A 14,380-nucleotide genomic window follows, 5' to 3' on the forward strand; every position below is an offset into this window, starting at 1 on the left:
ATGTTCTCCTCCGTGACGGAGGAAACCATCCACTTGCCTCCTGCTCCAGATATGCTTGGAGTGGTTTGAGAAGAAGAACGCGAGTTTGGGCGCTAGAGCTCGAGTGTGCGGGAATGGGTAAACAAGGAGGAAGAAGGCGTGGGTGAAAAAAGTAAATCTTCATCCCTTTATAAGGGCGGAAGAGGCGATGTGTCTCCCCACTTGCCTAGTGAAACCGCTTATTCACCAGGCGCCGTAATTGATGGCGTGGTTGGGTTACCCACGTCCGTATTGATGAGAATCCCGTGTTAAGGGGAACATGATCTCTGCTTTGACAAGACGTGTCAAGAAAACCACCTCGCGATATGTGCGGAGCTGGTTGAGAAAAGCGGTTCGAATAATAACCGGGCCATGGCATGATGTCATGTTGTCAAAACGTGTCAAATAGATTAGATTTGTGGAAATATTATTCTCTCTACGGTGGTATGTGGAACTTATTTTGCAGGGTCGGACACTATCCTTGTATTCAAACTCTTCAATGGTGTATTCGGAGGAGGAACCCGCCTTGCAATGCCGAAGACAACACTACGCGCCGGACTCATCGTCATTGAAGCCTGGTTCATGGGCTACTGAGGGAGTCCTGGATTAGGGGGTCTCCGGAAAGCCGGACTATATCCTTTGGCCGGACTGTTGGACTATCAAGATACAAGATTGAAGACTTCATCCCGTGTCCGGATGGGACTCTACTTGGCGTGGAAGGCAAGCTAGGCAATACGGATATGTATATCTCCTCCTTTGTAACCGACCTTGTGTAACCCTAGCCCCCTCCGGTGTCTATATAAACCGGAGGGTTTTAGTCCATAGGACAACAGACAATCATACCATAGGCTAGCTTCTAGGGTTTAGCCTCTTTGATCTCGTGGTAGATCAACTCTTGTACTACTCATATTATCAAGAACAATCAAGCAGGACGTAGGGTATTACCTCCATCAAGAGGGCCCGAACCTGGGTAAACATCGTGTCCCCTACCTCCTGTTACCATCCGCCTTAGACGCACAGTTCGGGACCCCCTACCCGTGATCCGCCGGTTTTGACACCGACACATGCAATCATCACATCAAATTTGGTCATTCAAAGTAGGGGGGCTAAAAAGATCATCTTCATTAAGTATAGCATCCCCAAGCTTGGGACAAACATTAATTGCGGCAAATAAATTCTCAAACATGCCATTCTCATCAAACATAGCATCCCCAAGCTTGTGGCTTGGCATATCATAAGCATAATCACTCTCATCATTAATAGTATGAATAGCACCAATGGTATAACAATTGATATCATCATAATTTCCCAAGTTGGTGCCAAAAATAATTCCAAGATTATAAGAAGTATCATTATGTTCCCAATCATAATCATCACAACGAGCAATAGGCATAACAAAATCATCATCAATAGTGCTCTCGGACATTGTGCTATAAGACAAAGAAGCAATATCATCATCAAGTGCATCATCTTCCAGAATTATTTTTGATTCATTTTCATGAGGCACAACAATAATAGGAGTAACATTATTTGGGAGAGATACCTTTTTACCTCTATTCTTTCTTCTTCACCACATCATGTGTGGGTTTAATTAATTTTTTTCAAGCTTCTTATTGATGAGATTGGTTGAATAGGCAACTCCTCCTCGTCACTTATTTCATCACGAGAGACAATAGGAGGGAAAGTGGAAATCTTTACCCTTTCATTAGTATTCCTTTTATATTCCATTGGTTTTCCCATCTTTCTATAGTTGGCAATATAAGCATTCTCGTTGCAATTTACCATGCAAAACATATAGATATTTTTTAGATTAGTTTCAATGTCGTCCGTGAGAATGAATACTTCAAACCAACTATTTTTATGTGTCAATTCTTCACTCCCCAAGAATAGATAAAGCTCATTATAAAGTTCAAGGGTGATCAGGTCATACAATATTTGGCCATGATTCAATCATGGAAAAGTTTGCATTGGAAATAAAGATGACCGGCCTTATTGCAAAGTTCACAAGTAATAGGACAAAGAGAGCATAATTTTGTAGCAAATTCACTTTGAACAAAAAATTGGTTCTATCATGTTTATGCTTGTTACAAAATCTATCTTCTCTATAAGGCACGTCTTCACAAACTTTATGCACTCCACAAAAATTGACATGCTTATAAGAAACATTTTTAACACGACTAGTGCAATCATCATTAGTATTTTGGATATTCATAGAATTCGTACTAACAACATTGCAATCATGCTTATCATTTATGCCAAACATTTTATTGAATTCTTCTTCTATCAATTGAGCACAATTTTCCTTTCCATCATTTTCAAAAAAGACATTATAAAGATGAACAATATGATGCAACCTCAATTCCATTTTTTGTAGTTTTCTTTTACAAACTAAACTAGTGATAAAACAAGAAACTAAAATAATCAACTACAAGATCTAAAGATATAACTTCAAGTACTCACCTCCTCGGCAACAACGCCAGAAAAGAGCTTGATGTCTACTACACAACTTGTTCTTGTGGACTCGTGTTGGGCCTCCAAGCGCAGAGTTTTGTAGGACAGTAGCAATTTTCCCTCAAGTGGATGACCTAAGGGTTATCATTCCGTGGGAGGCATAGGATGAAGATGGTCTCTCTCAAACAACCCTGCAACCAAATAACAAAGAGTCTCTTGTGTCCCCAACATACCAAATACAATTGTAATTTGTATAGGTGCACTTGTTCAATGAAGAGATGGTAATAAAAGCGTAATAATGATAGTAGATATTGATTTTTGTAATAGGAACAATAAAAAACAGCAGGGTAGCAATTGATAAAACGGAGCACAAATGGTATTCCACAATGCTTAAAAATGAGGCCTAGGGTCCGTACTTTCGCTAGTGCAATCTCTCAACAATGCTAATATAATTGGATCATATAACCTTCACTCAACGTGCGATGAAGAGTCACTCCAAAGTTACTATCTAGCGGAGAACATAAGAAGAAATTGTTTATGGGTACGAACTCATCTCAAAGCTATTCTTTCCGATTAATCTATCCTAGAGTCCGTACTAAAATAACACCAAACTGTTCTTTCCTATCGATCTAACCAAGAGTTCATACTAAAATAACACCATATGATACACATCAACCAACTCTAATGTCACCTAGATACTTCAATGTCACCGCGAGTATCCGTGAGTTGATTATGCAATATGCATCAAACAATTTCAGATTCATAATACTGGATCCAAGACAAAGAACCTCAAAGAGTGCACCAAGATTTCTATCAGAGAAACAAGGATGAAAACGTGCATCAACCCCTATGCATAGATTACCCCAATGTCACCTCGGAATCCGCGAGTTGGGTTCCAAGACATAGATTAAGTGCTCTCAAATCCATAAAAGTATTCAATCCAATAAAAACGAAATCTCAAAGGTAAAACTCAATTCATCACAACAAGATAGAGAGGGTAAAACACCATATGATCTGACTATATTAACAAAGCTCGCGGTACATCAAGATCGTGACATCTCAAGAACACGAGAGAGAGAGAGAGAGAGAGAGAGAGAGATTAAACACATAGCTACTGGTACAAACCCTCAGCCCTGAGGGTAGACTACTCCCTCCTCATCATGGTGGCCGCCGGGATGATGAAGATGGCCACTGGTGATGATTTACCCCTCTGGCAGGGTGCAGAATGGGGTCTAGATTGGTTTTTCGTGGCTATAGAGGCTTGCGGCAGCGGAACTTTTGATCTAGGGTTATTTCTGATGGTTTCTCTATGTATATGATTTTGCAGCGTTGGAAGCACGCGAAAATGGGCCTCGAGGTGGGCATAACCCACCAGGGTGCGCCTGGGCCTCCTGGCGCGCACAGCTGTCTTGTGCTCACCTCCTTCACCTTCTGGTCCTCCCACGAAGCTTCTAGTGCCTCTTTTGTTCCAAAAAAAGTCAAAAAGTTTCGTTGCGTTTGGAGAACTTTTATTTCTGTACAAAAAATAGCACCACTGTAGTTCGGCTGAAAACAGTGTTAGTCCGGGTTAGTTCCATTCAAATCATACCAAAACCATATAGAATTGTTGTAAACATGGCATGAATACTTTATAAATTATAGATACGTTGGAGACGTATCAGTAGGGCGCCCCGCTAACGACATGGGGCACAGAGATCATAGTCGATGGAGATCATATCATAGCCGCATCGACACATTGAAGTAGGTCAGGTGGCCTGTTGCTCCTAGTGCGGGGTTGAGGCTTGGCGACGTGTCGTCTGTCGAAGTTGTGTGCGGTGGTGTTTTTTCAGAAAACTTCTCATCTATTCCTTCATCTTCAATCATGGTAGTACAAAGAACACCAGAAATAATAAAAATTACATCCAGATCCAAGACCACCTAGCGATGACTACAAGCAGTGAAGCGAGTCGAAGGTGCGCTGCTCTCATCGCCCCTCCCTCGCCGGAGTCGGACAAAACTTGTTGTTTTAGACAGTCGGGAAGTCGTCATCCTAAGGCACCATAAGACCAGCGCAACAGAACAACAACCGTCGCCGATGAAGAGTAGCGTAGATCGGAAGGATCAAACTTGGAGACACGGGAACGTAGATGAACTATGACCAGATTCGAGCAAATCAACCAAGGACAGATCCACCGGAGACACACCTCCACACGTCCACCGATGATGCTAGACACACCACCGGGACGGAGCTAAGTGGGGAGAACCTTATTTTATCTTCACCGAGCCACTGTTGTCTCGTCTTCATCAGCAGGACACAAACTATAACAAAATTATCTAAAATCATAGCCCTCTCGACGGCAAAGGCCGGATCTATCGCGCCGCCATGGCCCAGCGGCCGCGCTAACGGGAGGCAGAGGACCCCGGGATTTTCTTAGGGGAGGAGGCGGTTGTACCTACTATTCGTTCAACATTCAGGTTGTGTGCGGTGGCTAGAGGCTCTCAACCGCCGTTCAAGGCACCGATCAGTTAGATTTTCTTCATCGATTGGGATCTATCTAATACAATTTTATTTGGCTAACTGAAAATAAATCAATCTAATATGATTCAATCTACTTAAAATTTTGAATTTGTCTAATCTAATATATGGACCAGTCTAATCCGTGCTCCCAGGGAAAGGAGATTAATCTCCCTGGGGCAGCGCACTGTAGAAGTGGTAGAGAAATTTAGGATCAACGTCGTTGGACTAGCCGCTCTAATACTACATTGAATTTATGCTCCAGTCAACTCATCTAAAAATTCCAACTAATGCAGAGAGGCAGGCAATATATTTCAACACTCCTAGACTTGAGAAGCATCCCAGGGGTGCCGAAACAGTTAAAGTACATAGAGCTTAGTGATGGGACAAAGAATTTTAACGATGAAACGAAGATAGGACGGGGAGGATTTGGCGTGGTGTACCGTGCTAATGTGCTCGGAGGGTGCATGGCCGGAGCACGGAGGTGGCACTGAAGCGATTTTCTACGGCCAACACAAAGGGCCGGAGTGATTTCCTGGCGGAGCTCCACGTCATCAACGGCCTCCAATTGCTACAGATAAAACATGTGATGGCACTAGACAAAAAACAGCAGGGACGTGAACACAAAAGATGAAGATACTGAATGAAAAAGGACAATTTCCCCATCTAAACTTTTCAAAACAAAATCCGGGGGAGGGGGGCAATGACCCCCGTGTACCACATAGCTCCACCATCGGATACAACTGCTTGCATTTTGTCCATTAAATTGATAAATGCAATTGACTGATGCACAAACCACAATGAATTTAGTTTCATCCGCTGGCTTTGGCATATAATCTCCATTTAATGCCGAAAGAAGTATATATATCATCCTAAATTTCCAGGAATCGACCACATTACCCTCCTCAACTCAACTCAAAAATGGCTTACGTAATCTCCTCAACTTTCAGAAAGCCGGACAAATCCCCCCTAGTGCCCTAGTGAGTGGTTTGGGAGCCATGACACCTATTTTCTGGCCACCCGTTTTCTGCATCATGATCCGTGCAGGCACTTTTATCTTTTTTATTTATCCCAAATAAAACAACATATGAACTTCAGATTTTGTAGGACGACAAAACATTCTAACTACAATGTCGGAAGAAACTTTCGGACTTCAAATATATTTTTACTCGATAAAAATCTCATTTTGTATATTTACATCTGACCCAAAAATCCAAAAAAAAGTTCAAATAACCATTTCACACGTTGAAGTTCTAAAATTTGGTTGACGTGCAAATTTTGAAGTCCATATGTTGTTATTGGGAAAAAGATAGTTTCATATAGTGAGTTAGTTGGCTAGCATAGATCTCAACGCTATGTTGAAGGGTAAGGATAGGGGATGCCATATGAAGCCCTAGCGCCAAAAAACCACTCTTGTGGCAGTGGTTTGTGCCAGTGAGGCTTGAGCGAGGAGCGACAAAAGTGACCAGGGCGGAAGAGGGACGTCGCCGGCGAGCTCCACTGCGTCCCACCCACGTCCTGCGAAGTGCTCAAGCTCTGCGACGACGTTGCTGCGCTGCGCGTGCCGTTGTTGTAGAAAGGGAGAGCAGGAAGAATATGAGCAACCAGACTTGTATTCATCTCATGCATAGTGTCCATGTTTACAGCCGTGCGTGGAAACCAACCGTTCCCTCTAACATAGCCACTGCTCGCATGAATATGCTACTGAGGAGAAATTAGGAATGGGGGTCAGAGAGAGAATGTGAGGAGAAGCGGACGTCCACGCGTTGCAGTCTTATGTCTCAATGGCGCGGCCGCTGCGCTGCCCGCTGTGTGCCTGCACCCGTGCCAAAAATACACGGCGCTGCACTGCCTTGTTGTCTGCTCGCGCTCTTGCTGGGGTGCACCATGCACGCGCGGGTGCAACCCGCCAACCAACGGAAGCTCGGCGAGGGGTCCTCGTGGCCCGTGCGCAACCGGTGCCTCGTACTCAAGCTCTACGGGGCGAACGGCGGTGGAGGTCGTCGACGACGGCGATGTTCTAGTCTGACATCTACTCCCTCCATCCCACAATAGCTTGCAAAAACGCCTTGTATTGTGGGACGGAGAGACTAGGTCTTAAGAAATTGTTAGGTGTTCCTCAATGTTGATGCTGTAATACACATTAAAAGGGTGAATGTATGGTAGCTAAACATGTATAGGCTTAACCGAATGCCGCACAACGACATGTTTGTATCAAGTATTGTCCTTGAATATCATTTCATCAAGTATTATGGTGCATGGTGGCTTACAATGGCCCCTAATCGATGAAGATATGGTGTTCGTGACACACATGGTTAAACTAGCATATGTTGGCTTGATGTTCATGTTTCATAGGTCATGGATATAGAGACACTAAATAAATAGTGTGGACACGCACTAGTAGAACACTAGTGTCGGACACACTAATTTTGTGACGCAACTATATGTCATATGTTAGTCTCAACTACAATGTGTATGATATGCCCTGGACTGAGATCCCTGCTTTGTTCTCGAGATGTGAATCAGACATTTTTAGAGGCTACCAAACACTACTCTATAAGGCTGGTCATAGTGGGAGTAACATAGCTAGTAACATAGATGCCACATAAGCAAAATTGGTGATGTGGCAAGTAGTTAATGAGGAGAGAGGCAAATAGAGTAACATAATATGTTACCATCACATAGCGGTTTTCAATGCATAATGAGTCTACAAAGTAATAAATGAAGGCAACTATGTTACTACACCTATGACACTATCCACTATGAAGGTAGTAACATAGACTAGTAACATATGTATGTTACTAGTCTAAGTTACTCTCCACTATGACCAGCCTAATTACGTAGTCATAAAGGTAGTTTTCAGCCATACCGTCAAACATTGTCGCAGAGGCACGGTCTATAAGATAGAATTTGAGATATCTATGGGCCATCAGAAGTCATATTTGAACATCTTAAGGGAGACCAATCTACCCAACAAAGATGAGCCTGCTATTGCAACCACACTCCTCATTTTCAAACCATGGTGTCATACTACTTCATGCGACCTTCATTATATCTACATACTACTTCCTTCGTTCCAAATTACTCGTCGCGGAAATGAATGTATCTAAAACTAAAATACATATGGCAAAGGAAAGGGGACATCTCCTAGACCATGCCAAAGGAAAGGGGACAGGGAATCTGGTGGCGGCACGAACGAATGGGAAAGGAGGGAAATGTTGGGGGTTCCTAGCCAGGTTACATCTTGGTGAAACTTAGTAAGTTTGTTAGATCTCCTGGCTGACAAGTACTCCCTCCGTTTTTGACACTAGAAGGCTCGGGAGACATTCTACAAGAAAAATCAGCACAGTATATAGTGTCACTAAAATTAATAAAGGGGCCGAAACCCTAAACAGAAGTCAAAATTGCTTCAGCAAGCAGAAGAATGAACATAGCTAAAGCACAACAAAACCAACATGAAACAAGCAAGACATGCAGAAATTACTCTCACAGGCAATAAGCTAACCAGGTTCTCTTTTCAACTCAAGAAGTTCAAAGTTAACATAACAATCTACTAGTACTACAGAGAGTATAAACTTTTAGAAGGCAAGCCTGGCGGAACATCGCAAAGATTTAAAGCAGCAGGTGACAAAACATATATAGCTTTCAAATATATCTTGCTGTCAGCAGGGCTTTGGAACAGAAGTCAGGCAGTCCACTGCCCGCCGTATCCAGCAGCAGCAGCAGGCTGAGGTGACACGCCCTTTGCAACCGCAGGCTGTGGGTTTGCAGCAGGTGCAGCATAGCCACTTTGAGCTGCTGGTGGCGCAGACTGATCATAACTTGGTGGGTTTGTAGCTGGTGGCTGAGTGTATCCTGCCTGACCATATCCAGGCTGACCAGTTGTCGGTGCAGCAGCATATCCTGACTGTGGGTAGGCATTTCCATAGTTGGGATCAGCTGGGGCTCCCTGATAACCATAGTTTGCATTGTTTTGAGCTGACTGATCACCGTATGCTGGCTGTGATGCAGGATACTGCGCATAGCCGCCTTGTTGACTGTACCCTGGTCCTGCCGGAGCACTCTGACCATATGCTGCTGGCCCTTGCCCTTGCCCACCCTGCTGTGAATAACCCTGCTGAGCATACCCATCAGGTCCAGTTGGGTATGTTTGACCATAAGCAGGAGGTTGCTGGGCTGGCGGAGCATAAGATGCAGGCGGTGGTGCCTGGTAAGCACCATCTGCAGGTGCACTGCCTCTGGGTGGCCATTGTCCAGGTCCACCATATGGAGGTCTAGCATAAGGATCTGGCTGTTGAGGGTAGCCTTGCTGCGGACCGGCTGGTGGCTGCCCATAGTACTGCTGGGCTGGAGCTGGAGCACTGTACCTAGGATCACCATATCCAGGGCCATAGTTCTGTGGAGGTGCAGACTGCGGATACTGAGGCTGTCCATAGCTTGGAGCTTGTGATGGGCCATAGCTGTTGAAGTTACCTGGTCCAGGGGGGTAGTTTGGTGGCTGGCTTTCATAAGGTTGAGATCCCTGTTTGTAGTAGTCATAACCACCACCCTGGTGAGGCGGAGGGCCCTGCCTCTGGTCCCAGCCCATGCCACCTCTTGGTGGTGGCTGCTGTGGGTAACCACCATAAGGGGGTTGAGAGTATGGCGCGTTCTGAGGAGGCCCTCTTGGTGGATATCCATACTGCTGAGGTTGAGACCGTGGCCCCCACTGAGAAGCTGGGCCATGACCCTGAGGGTTGTGATGTTGCGGACCATAGCCACCAGACTGAGTTGTGTTTCTTGGAAATGTCTGTATATAAAAGTATGTTAGAAACCAAACAAGAAAAGTAAATGGCAAAGACAAAGGCTGGATATAAGATGTATAACAACATCATAGAAGGATAACTGTCATATCAAAGTTGTACACCAATAAACCTGCAAGTTCGTGCTAGTAAAAAACTTTTCATAGCTACAGCATTCAAATAAAGTAGTCTTCCAAGAGAAAAAATACAAGTATGCATCTTATAACATTTCATACCCTTATGTGGACATCTAAAGTGAAAAGTGCAACACAAAGGGCAATAGAATCAACCATCCATGAATAAACACATAATGTCAATGAGATGAGACACTAGTATTAGAATGCAAATACCAACAATCATCACATTCAGTAGAATTAAGGGAACAAGAGCTTCACAGATTGAAAGAAACAATGTTTACAATTCAACATATTTCCACATCTCCATACAGTTCAGAAATAAAAAAACATGGCAAGATCACATGCGAAGCACTGACATGATAACAAGGTTAATTAGCCCAAACTTCATAAAGGGACAGACAGGGACTGCAGTTGTGGGGGGGTAACACATCATAAAACTAAGACAAATGATGTGACATAGTTCACAGCTTTTCGACTATAGAGAAGTGGTTCTGCAGACAACAGAGAGTTGCAAACAATTTAGTTTAGCAAACCTAGACATGGTGATGCAGTATCCTTGGCATGGCAATGATACAATTGGTGCAGTCTTCCAATGCAGGATTGGTTTTTCTTTCCATTTCAGCCATAAGCAGCCTTACCAGTTACCCCGACTACAAAAACCATACGAGGGCAAGGGACAATGATCAATATCCCTCTGCTGTGATGCAACGGATGAAGGAGATGACCCCATCAGGAAGGCCTAGCTGAATCTGCATTGGTATACCCAGCCAACTCCAATTGGCACCTTCAACAAAAGATAATTCACGGAAACTGGAAGGGAGATAACCTGATGTGTCAGCTACGACTTCCGATGTAGGAAACAGTATCAGATTTTATCTAGAGTTAGCAAGAGGCTAATTGACCAAACCATGTGTAAAGCCAGAGCCAAGGATCAGGTAAAAACATTGAGGGCAGTCCAGTTACACTAGAACCATGAACTCTTCTATTATTGTTTCTGTAACTGTATCCAACTTTCCTAGGTCCAAAATACAAAACCATTCAATATTAACTGGTGGTGAACCATTTATTCCTAGTTCCTAATTTTGTTTCTAAATATAATCGATGCTGCACATTATGTTTCGTACTGATACTACATCAAGCACAATAACATGATTGGCAGGTTGCAGGCAACACTCAAAATTTTATAGTGACATGCAGAACAAAAGGTGGCATACTAGACATTTCAGGGCAAAATACATACTAAATATTTCAGGGCAAAATTTGGTGGAGAATATAACTCTAACAGTAACAAATAACCCACAATAAAATTATGTGGGTGAACCTACTACAACCCACAATAACCCACAAGCCGATTGCATGTCACTGACTGATTGATCGATCAAGGAAAGTAGGGCAAACGGAGAACTTACCTTCCAGTCCAGTTAGGCACTTCTATATATCAAGAATGTCATACAGGCCCATTAAAGAAGACACAGATTAGTCTAGTCATACTTCAGATTCCATAAATGGGCAAGGGGCAATATAAAACACCCCAAGCACGATAAAGTGACTATTTTCGGATTGCTATTTAATCAAGAATGCACTTGCGCTAAAGTGTGTTCATATACACATGAACAATGTTCAAATTTACAAGATGCAGAGTTGGAATGAAACAGCCACAAATGTTAAAATGGGAGCATCAACGCAAGTTACAAAAATGGCATCAACTAGGACAATTTTCAATTTCTATTATCAGAATATAAAAGGTTTTACTCCAAAAAACAACTAATGGGAGACTCCTTTCAGGCAAAACATCTCCAGTCTTATTCATAGACGAGGCAATTTGAACATAATTGACAAAAAAGTTTTGAAAAGTTAAGATGATTAAGTGCATCACATTTATTAGCAGCATTAGCATAGCACCATGAATAGCATATAATTAACTACCAAAATGGTGACATAGAAAAAGCCAGTTGTACCAATCAGACAAGGTAGAAATGAAATACACAGGCAATCATACATGCTATGATTTCGTACCAAGTAGCATAATACACAAACTTGATATTTTGGCAACAACGCTAAATTCAATATCACTATGTTTATCATAGGGGCATAGGCATCATGCAGGTAATCACAGCACAAGTGTACATATGGACAATAGACAGAATGAAGCATTACTGAGTTGCTCACTGCACAGATGAATGATAAAAGGCATAAAGCAGGATCACATCAGCCTCAAGCATCAGAGGCTTCATCACAGCAATAATGGAACAAAAAAGCACAAAGCAGGGTTACATCACCTGACTCATAGCTTGCTTAATCAACTCTTTTGCAGCTTCTATCTGCTTCTTATTGCCAGTAACACGTACAGTCCTTTCGGTCAGTGTAGTACCCGCCGGAGGATGTTGAGGAATTAACTACATTAACATTTACCGCCGCCCTCAAGCCTCAGTTGACATAAGCTATAATTGTTTAAAATGACAACATAAAATGCAAACTATCTACCTGGATTCGAGCACCCGATCGGGTTTGCAGGTTTTTAATTGTCTCACCTCCTTTTCCAATAATTAAACCAACCTACGAAATTGATAAGATCAGAGAAGAGTTAGGCAAACGAAACAGTTGGATTCATCACCAACATTGAAAACTAACCTTATTATCAGGGACTAGCATCTCAAACTGCTCTGAACCTGACTGACCAGACCCGAAACCTTTGGCTATCAAGGCAGGGGAACCGCCAGCCTCAGCCTGGAATATATGCATTGGATAGAGCCTTAGATGTAACTTTTACCAATATAAGTTCAGCGAACATAAACTACTTCAAACACCTGAGAAAGTTGATACATTTAGCATACCTCAGCTATAACACTCTTAATAAGCTGCTCAGCCTTGTCAATACTCTCGGTAGTTCCAACCAATTCGACTGGTCGAGTCGTGGCATCTGAAGGAACATCTGCATCCTTTGTGATTTGGATCTTTGCGCCCGAGCTCATTTGCAGGTTTCTGATTGTTTCACCCGCTTTTCCTATTAGAACGCCGACCTGCATGAATTTCCACCATCAGCATAAGCAAATTATGTGTGTAAATCAGTAGTAGACACGAATTTCTGTGTTTGATGCAACACTGGCCCCAAAAAACAGATTTCATCGAAGCCAATGGTTATACCTTGGTATTGGGCACATCAATTAGGCGGGTAGTCTCCTGCAGGGCACCGGTTGCATCGCCTTCTTGCTGTTGTGGCGGTGCTTCAGTTGCAGTCTCCTGTGGCTTGACCTCAGAACTTGTCTGCAGATCACCAGCAGGAGCAACCTCGGGATCTGCCGCCCCCTCAGTAATCACAGCGACTGGCTCCTCGGGCTTCTCGGAGGACTCACTGTTTTGCACGGCATCTGATCCCAACAGAGATAACGAACGGATCAGCAGACGGATTACGATCCAGGCTTAAGACGAACCGACCATGTTTGACAAGCTAGAATCGTCGCCGAGACAGTAAACCCTAGGTACAACCGCACACGTGGATAGAGAGGGGGTGGGGCGCGAGAGAGATTAACCTGCGCCGTTGCCTTCCACGCGCGGTCGCTTGGCGTCCTCCCCGGCGCCGTTGGCCTCCGCGCCCGCGTCGACCTCCTCGAGCTTCCTCTTGTGGTCGCCTTCGGCCTCGGCAACCTCTGATGGCTCCTCTTCCTGCGTGGGGGCGGCCGCCGCAGGGTCTGGTGCAGCGTCTTCCTGCACGGCGTCGGTGAGGTCTACGACTGGAATCTTCATCTCGGTCGCTACCTCTGGCGGCGCCGCCGATGCGTCGGAGTCCGCCATGGGGATTAGGGTTTGCGGTTCGAGGGCTCCGGTATTCGTACGGGGGTCTGGAGGCGCCTGTGGGGATATGCGAGAGAAGGAGCCCGTGCCCCGACCTGTCTTGGTTATATAAAAGCGTGGTCGGAGGCGTATTTTACTTTTAAGCTCGGGATATTACGTGCGCCATGGATAGACACGTATTTGACTTAGTTCGCAAGTTTTTTCTTTTTTCTTTTTTGATTTGAGGGGAAAGTCAAGCACGCTATAAATGAAAAACGTAATTGGAAAAACAAAGCACTTTTTACTTTTCTCTTGTATACTTCTATATATGTTTTTCATTCTTATTGTGCCTGGTTCAGCATTGCCTTGAAGTGTCGTCAAGAATGTGTCTGGCATGACAAAAGAGCAAGCACACTAACACACTACACACGAATAGAAAAAAAACTTAGGCATGCATGGTCATAAATGCAGAGCAAGTCCATCCTAGCTACTATAAGACATCCCCCAATGCAAAGGTGCTTAGATGAGGTGCTAAGCATATTAAATGTCTTAACAACTCAAGTCCACAATGCAAAGGTGCTAGGTTTTTGGGTGCTAAGCTTCGTGCATTTAATTCGTTGTAGACTCAGAATTATGCTTCCATCTAGGTTCACGTGCTTAGCACCGTTTCTTCCTGGGGTCATCATACTACTCTCTCTCTTCTTAACTAGTATGCCACATCATATTTT

General features: G+C 43.7%; 1 protein-coding gene across 1 annotated transcript; it reads right to left on the bottom strand.

Moving 5' to 3' along the window:
* Nucleotides 1-8,419: 8,419 nt before the first annotated feature.
* Nucleotides 8,420-13,757, bottom strand: LOC119330751 (far upstream element-binding protein 1-like). Its single transcript, XM_037603878.1, has 7 exons — nucleotides 13,412-13,757; nucleotides 13,026-13,249; nucleotides 12,716-12,901; nucleotides 12,513-12,608; nucleotides 12,366-12,437; nucleotides 12,161-12,277; nucleotides 8,420-9,752 (listed from the first exon to the last, which is right to left on the bottom strand). Exons 1-7 carry the CDS (start codon nucleotides 13,671-13,673, stop codon nucleotides 8,649-8,651), a joined length of 2,061 nt encoding a protein of 686 aa, XP_037459775.1. The 5' UTR covers nucleotides 13,674-13,757; the 3' UTR covers nucleotides 8,420-8,648.
* Nucleotides 13,758-14,380: the final 623 nt, after the last annotated feature.

Source organism: Triticum dicoccoides, chromosome 7A (assembly GCF_002162155.2).
Source record: "Triticum dicoccoides isolate Atlit2015 ecotype Zavitan chromosome 7A, WEW_v2.0, whole genome shotgun sequence".
NCBI classification, from domain to species: domain Eukaryota; kingdom Viridiplantae; phylum Streptophyta; class Magnoliopsida; order Poales; family Poaceae; genus Triticum; species Triticum dicoccoides.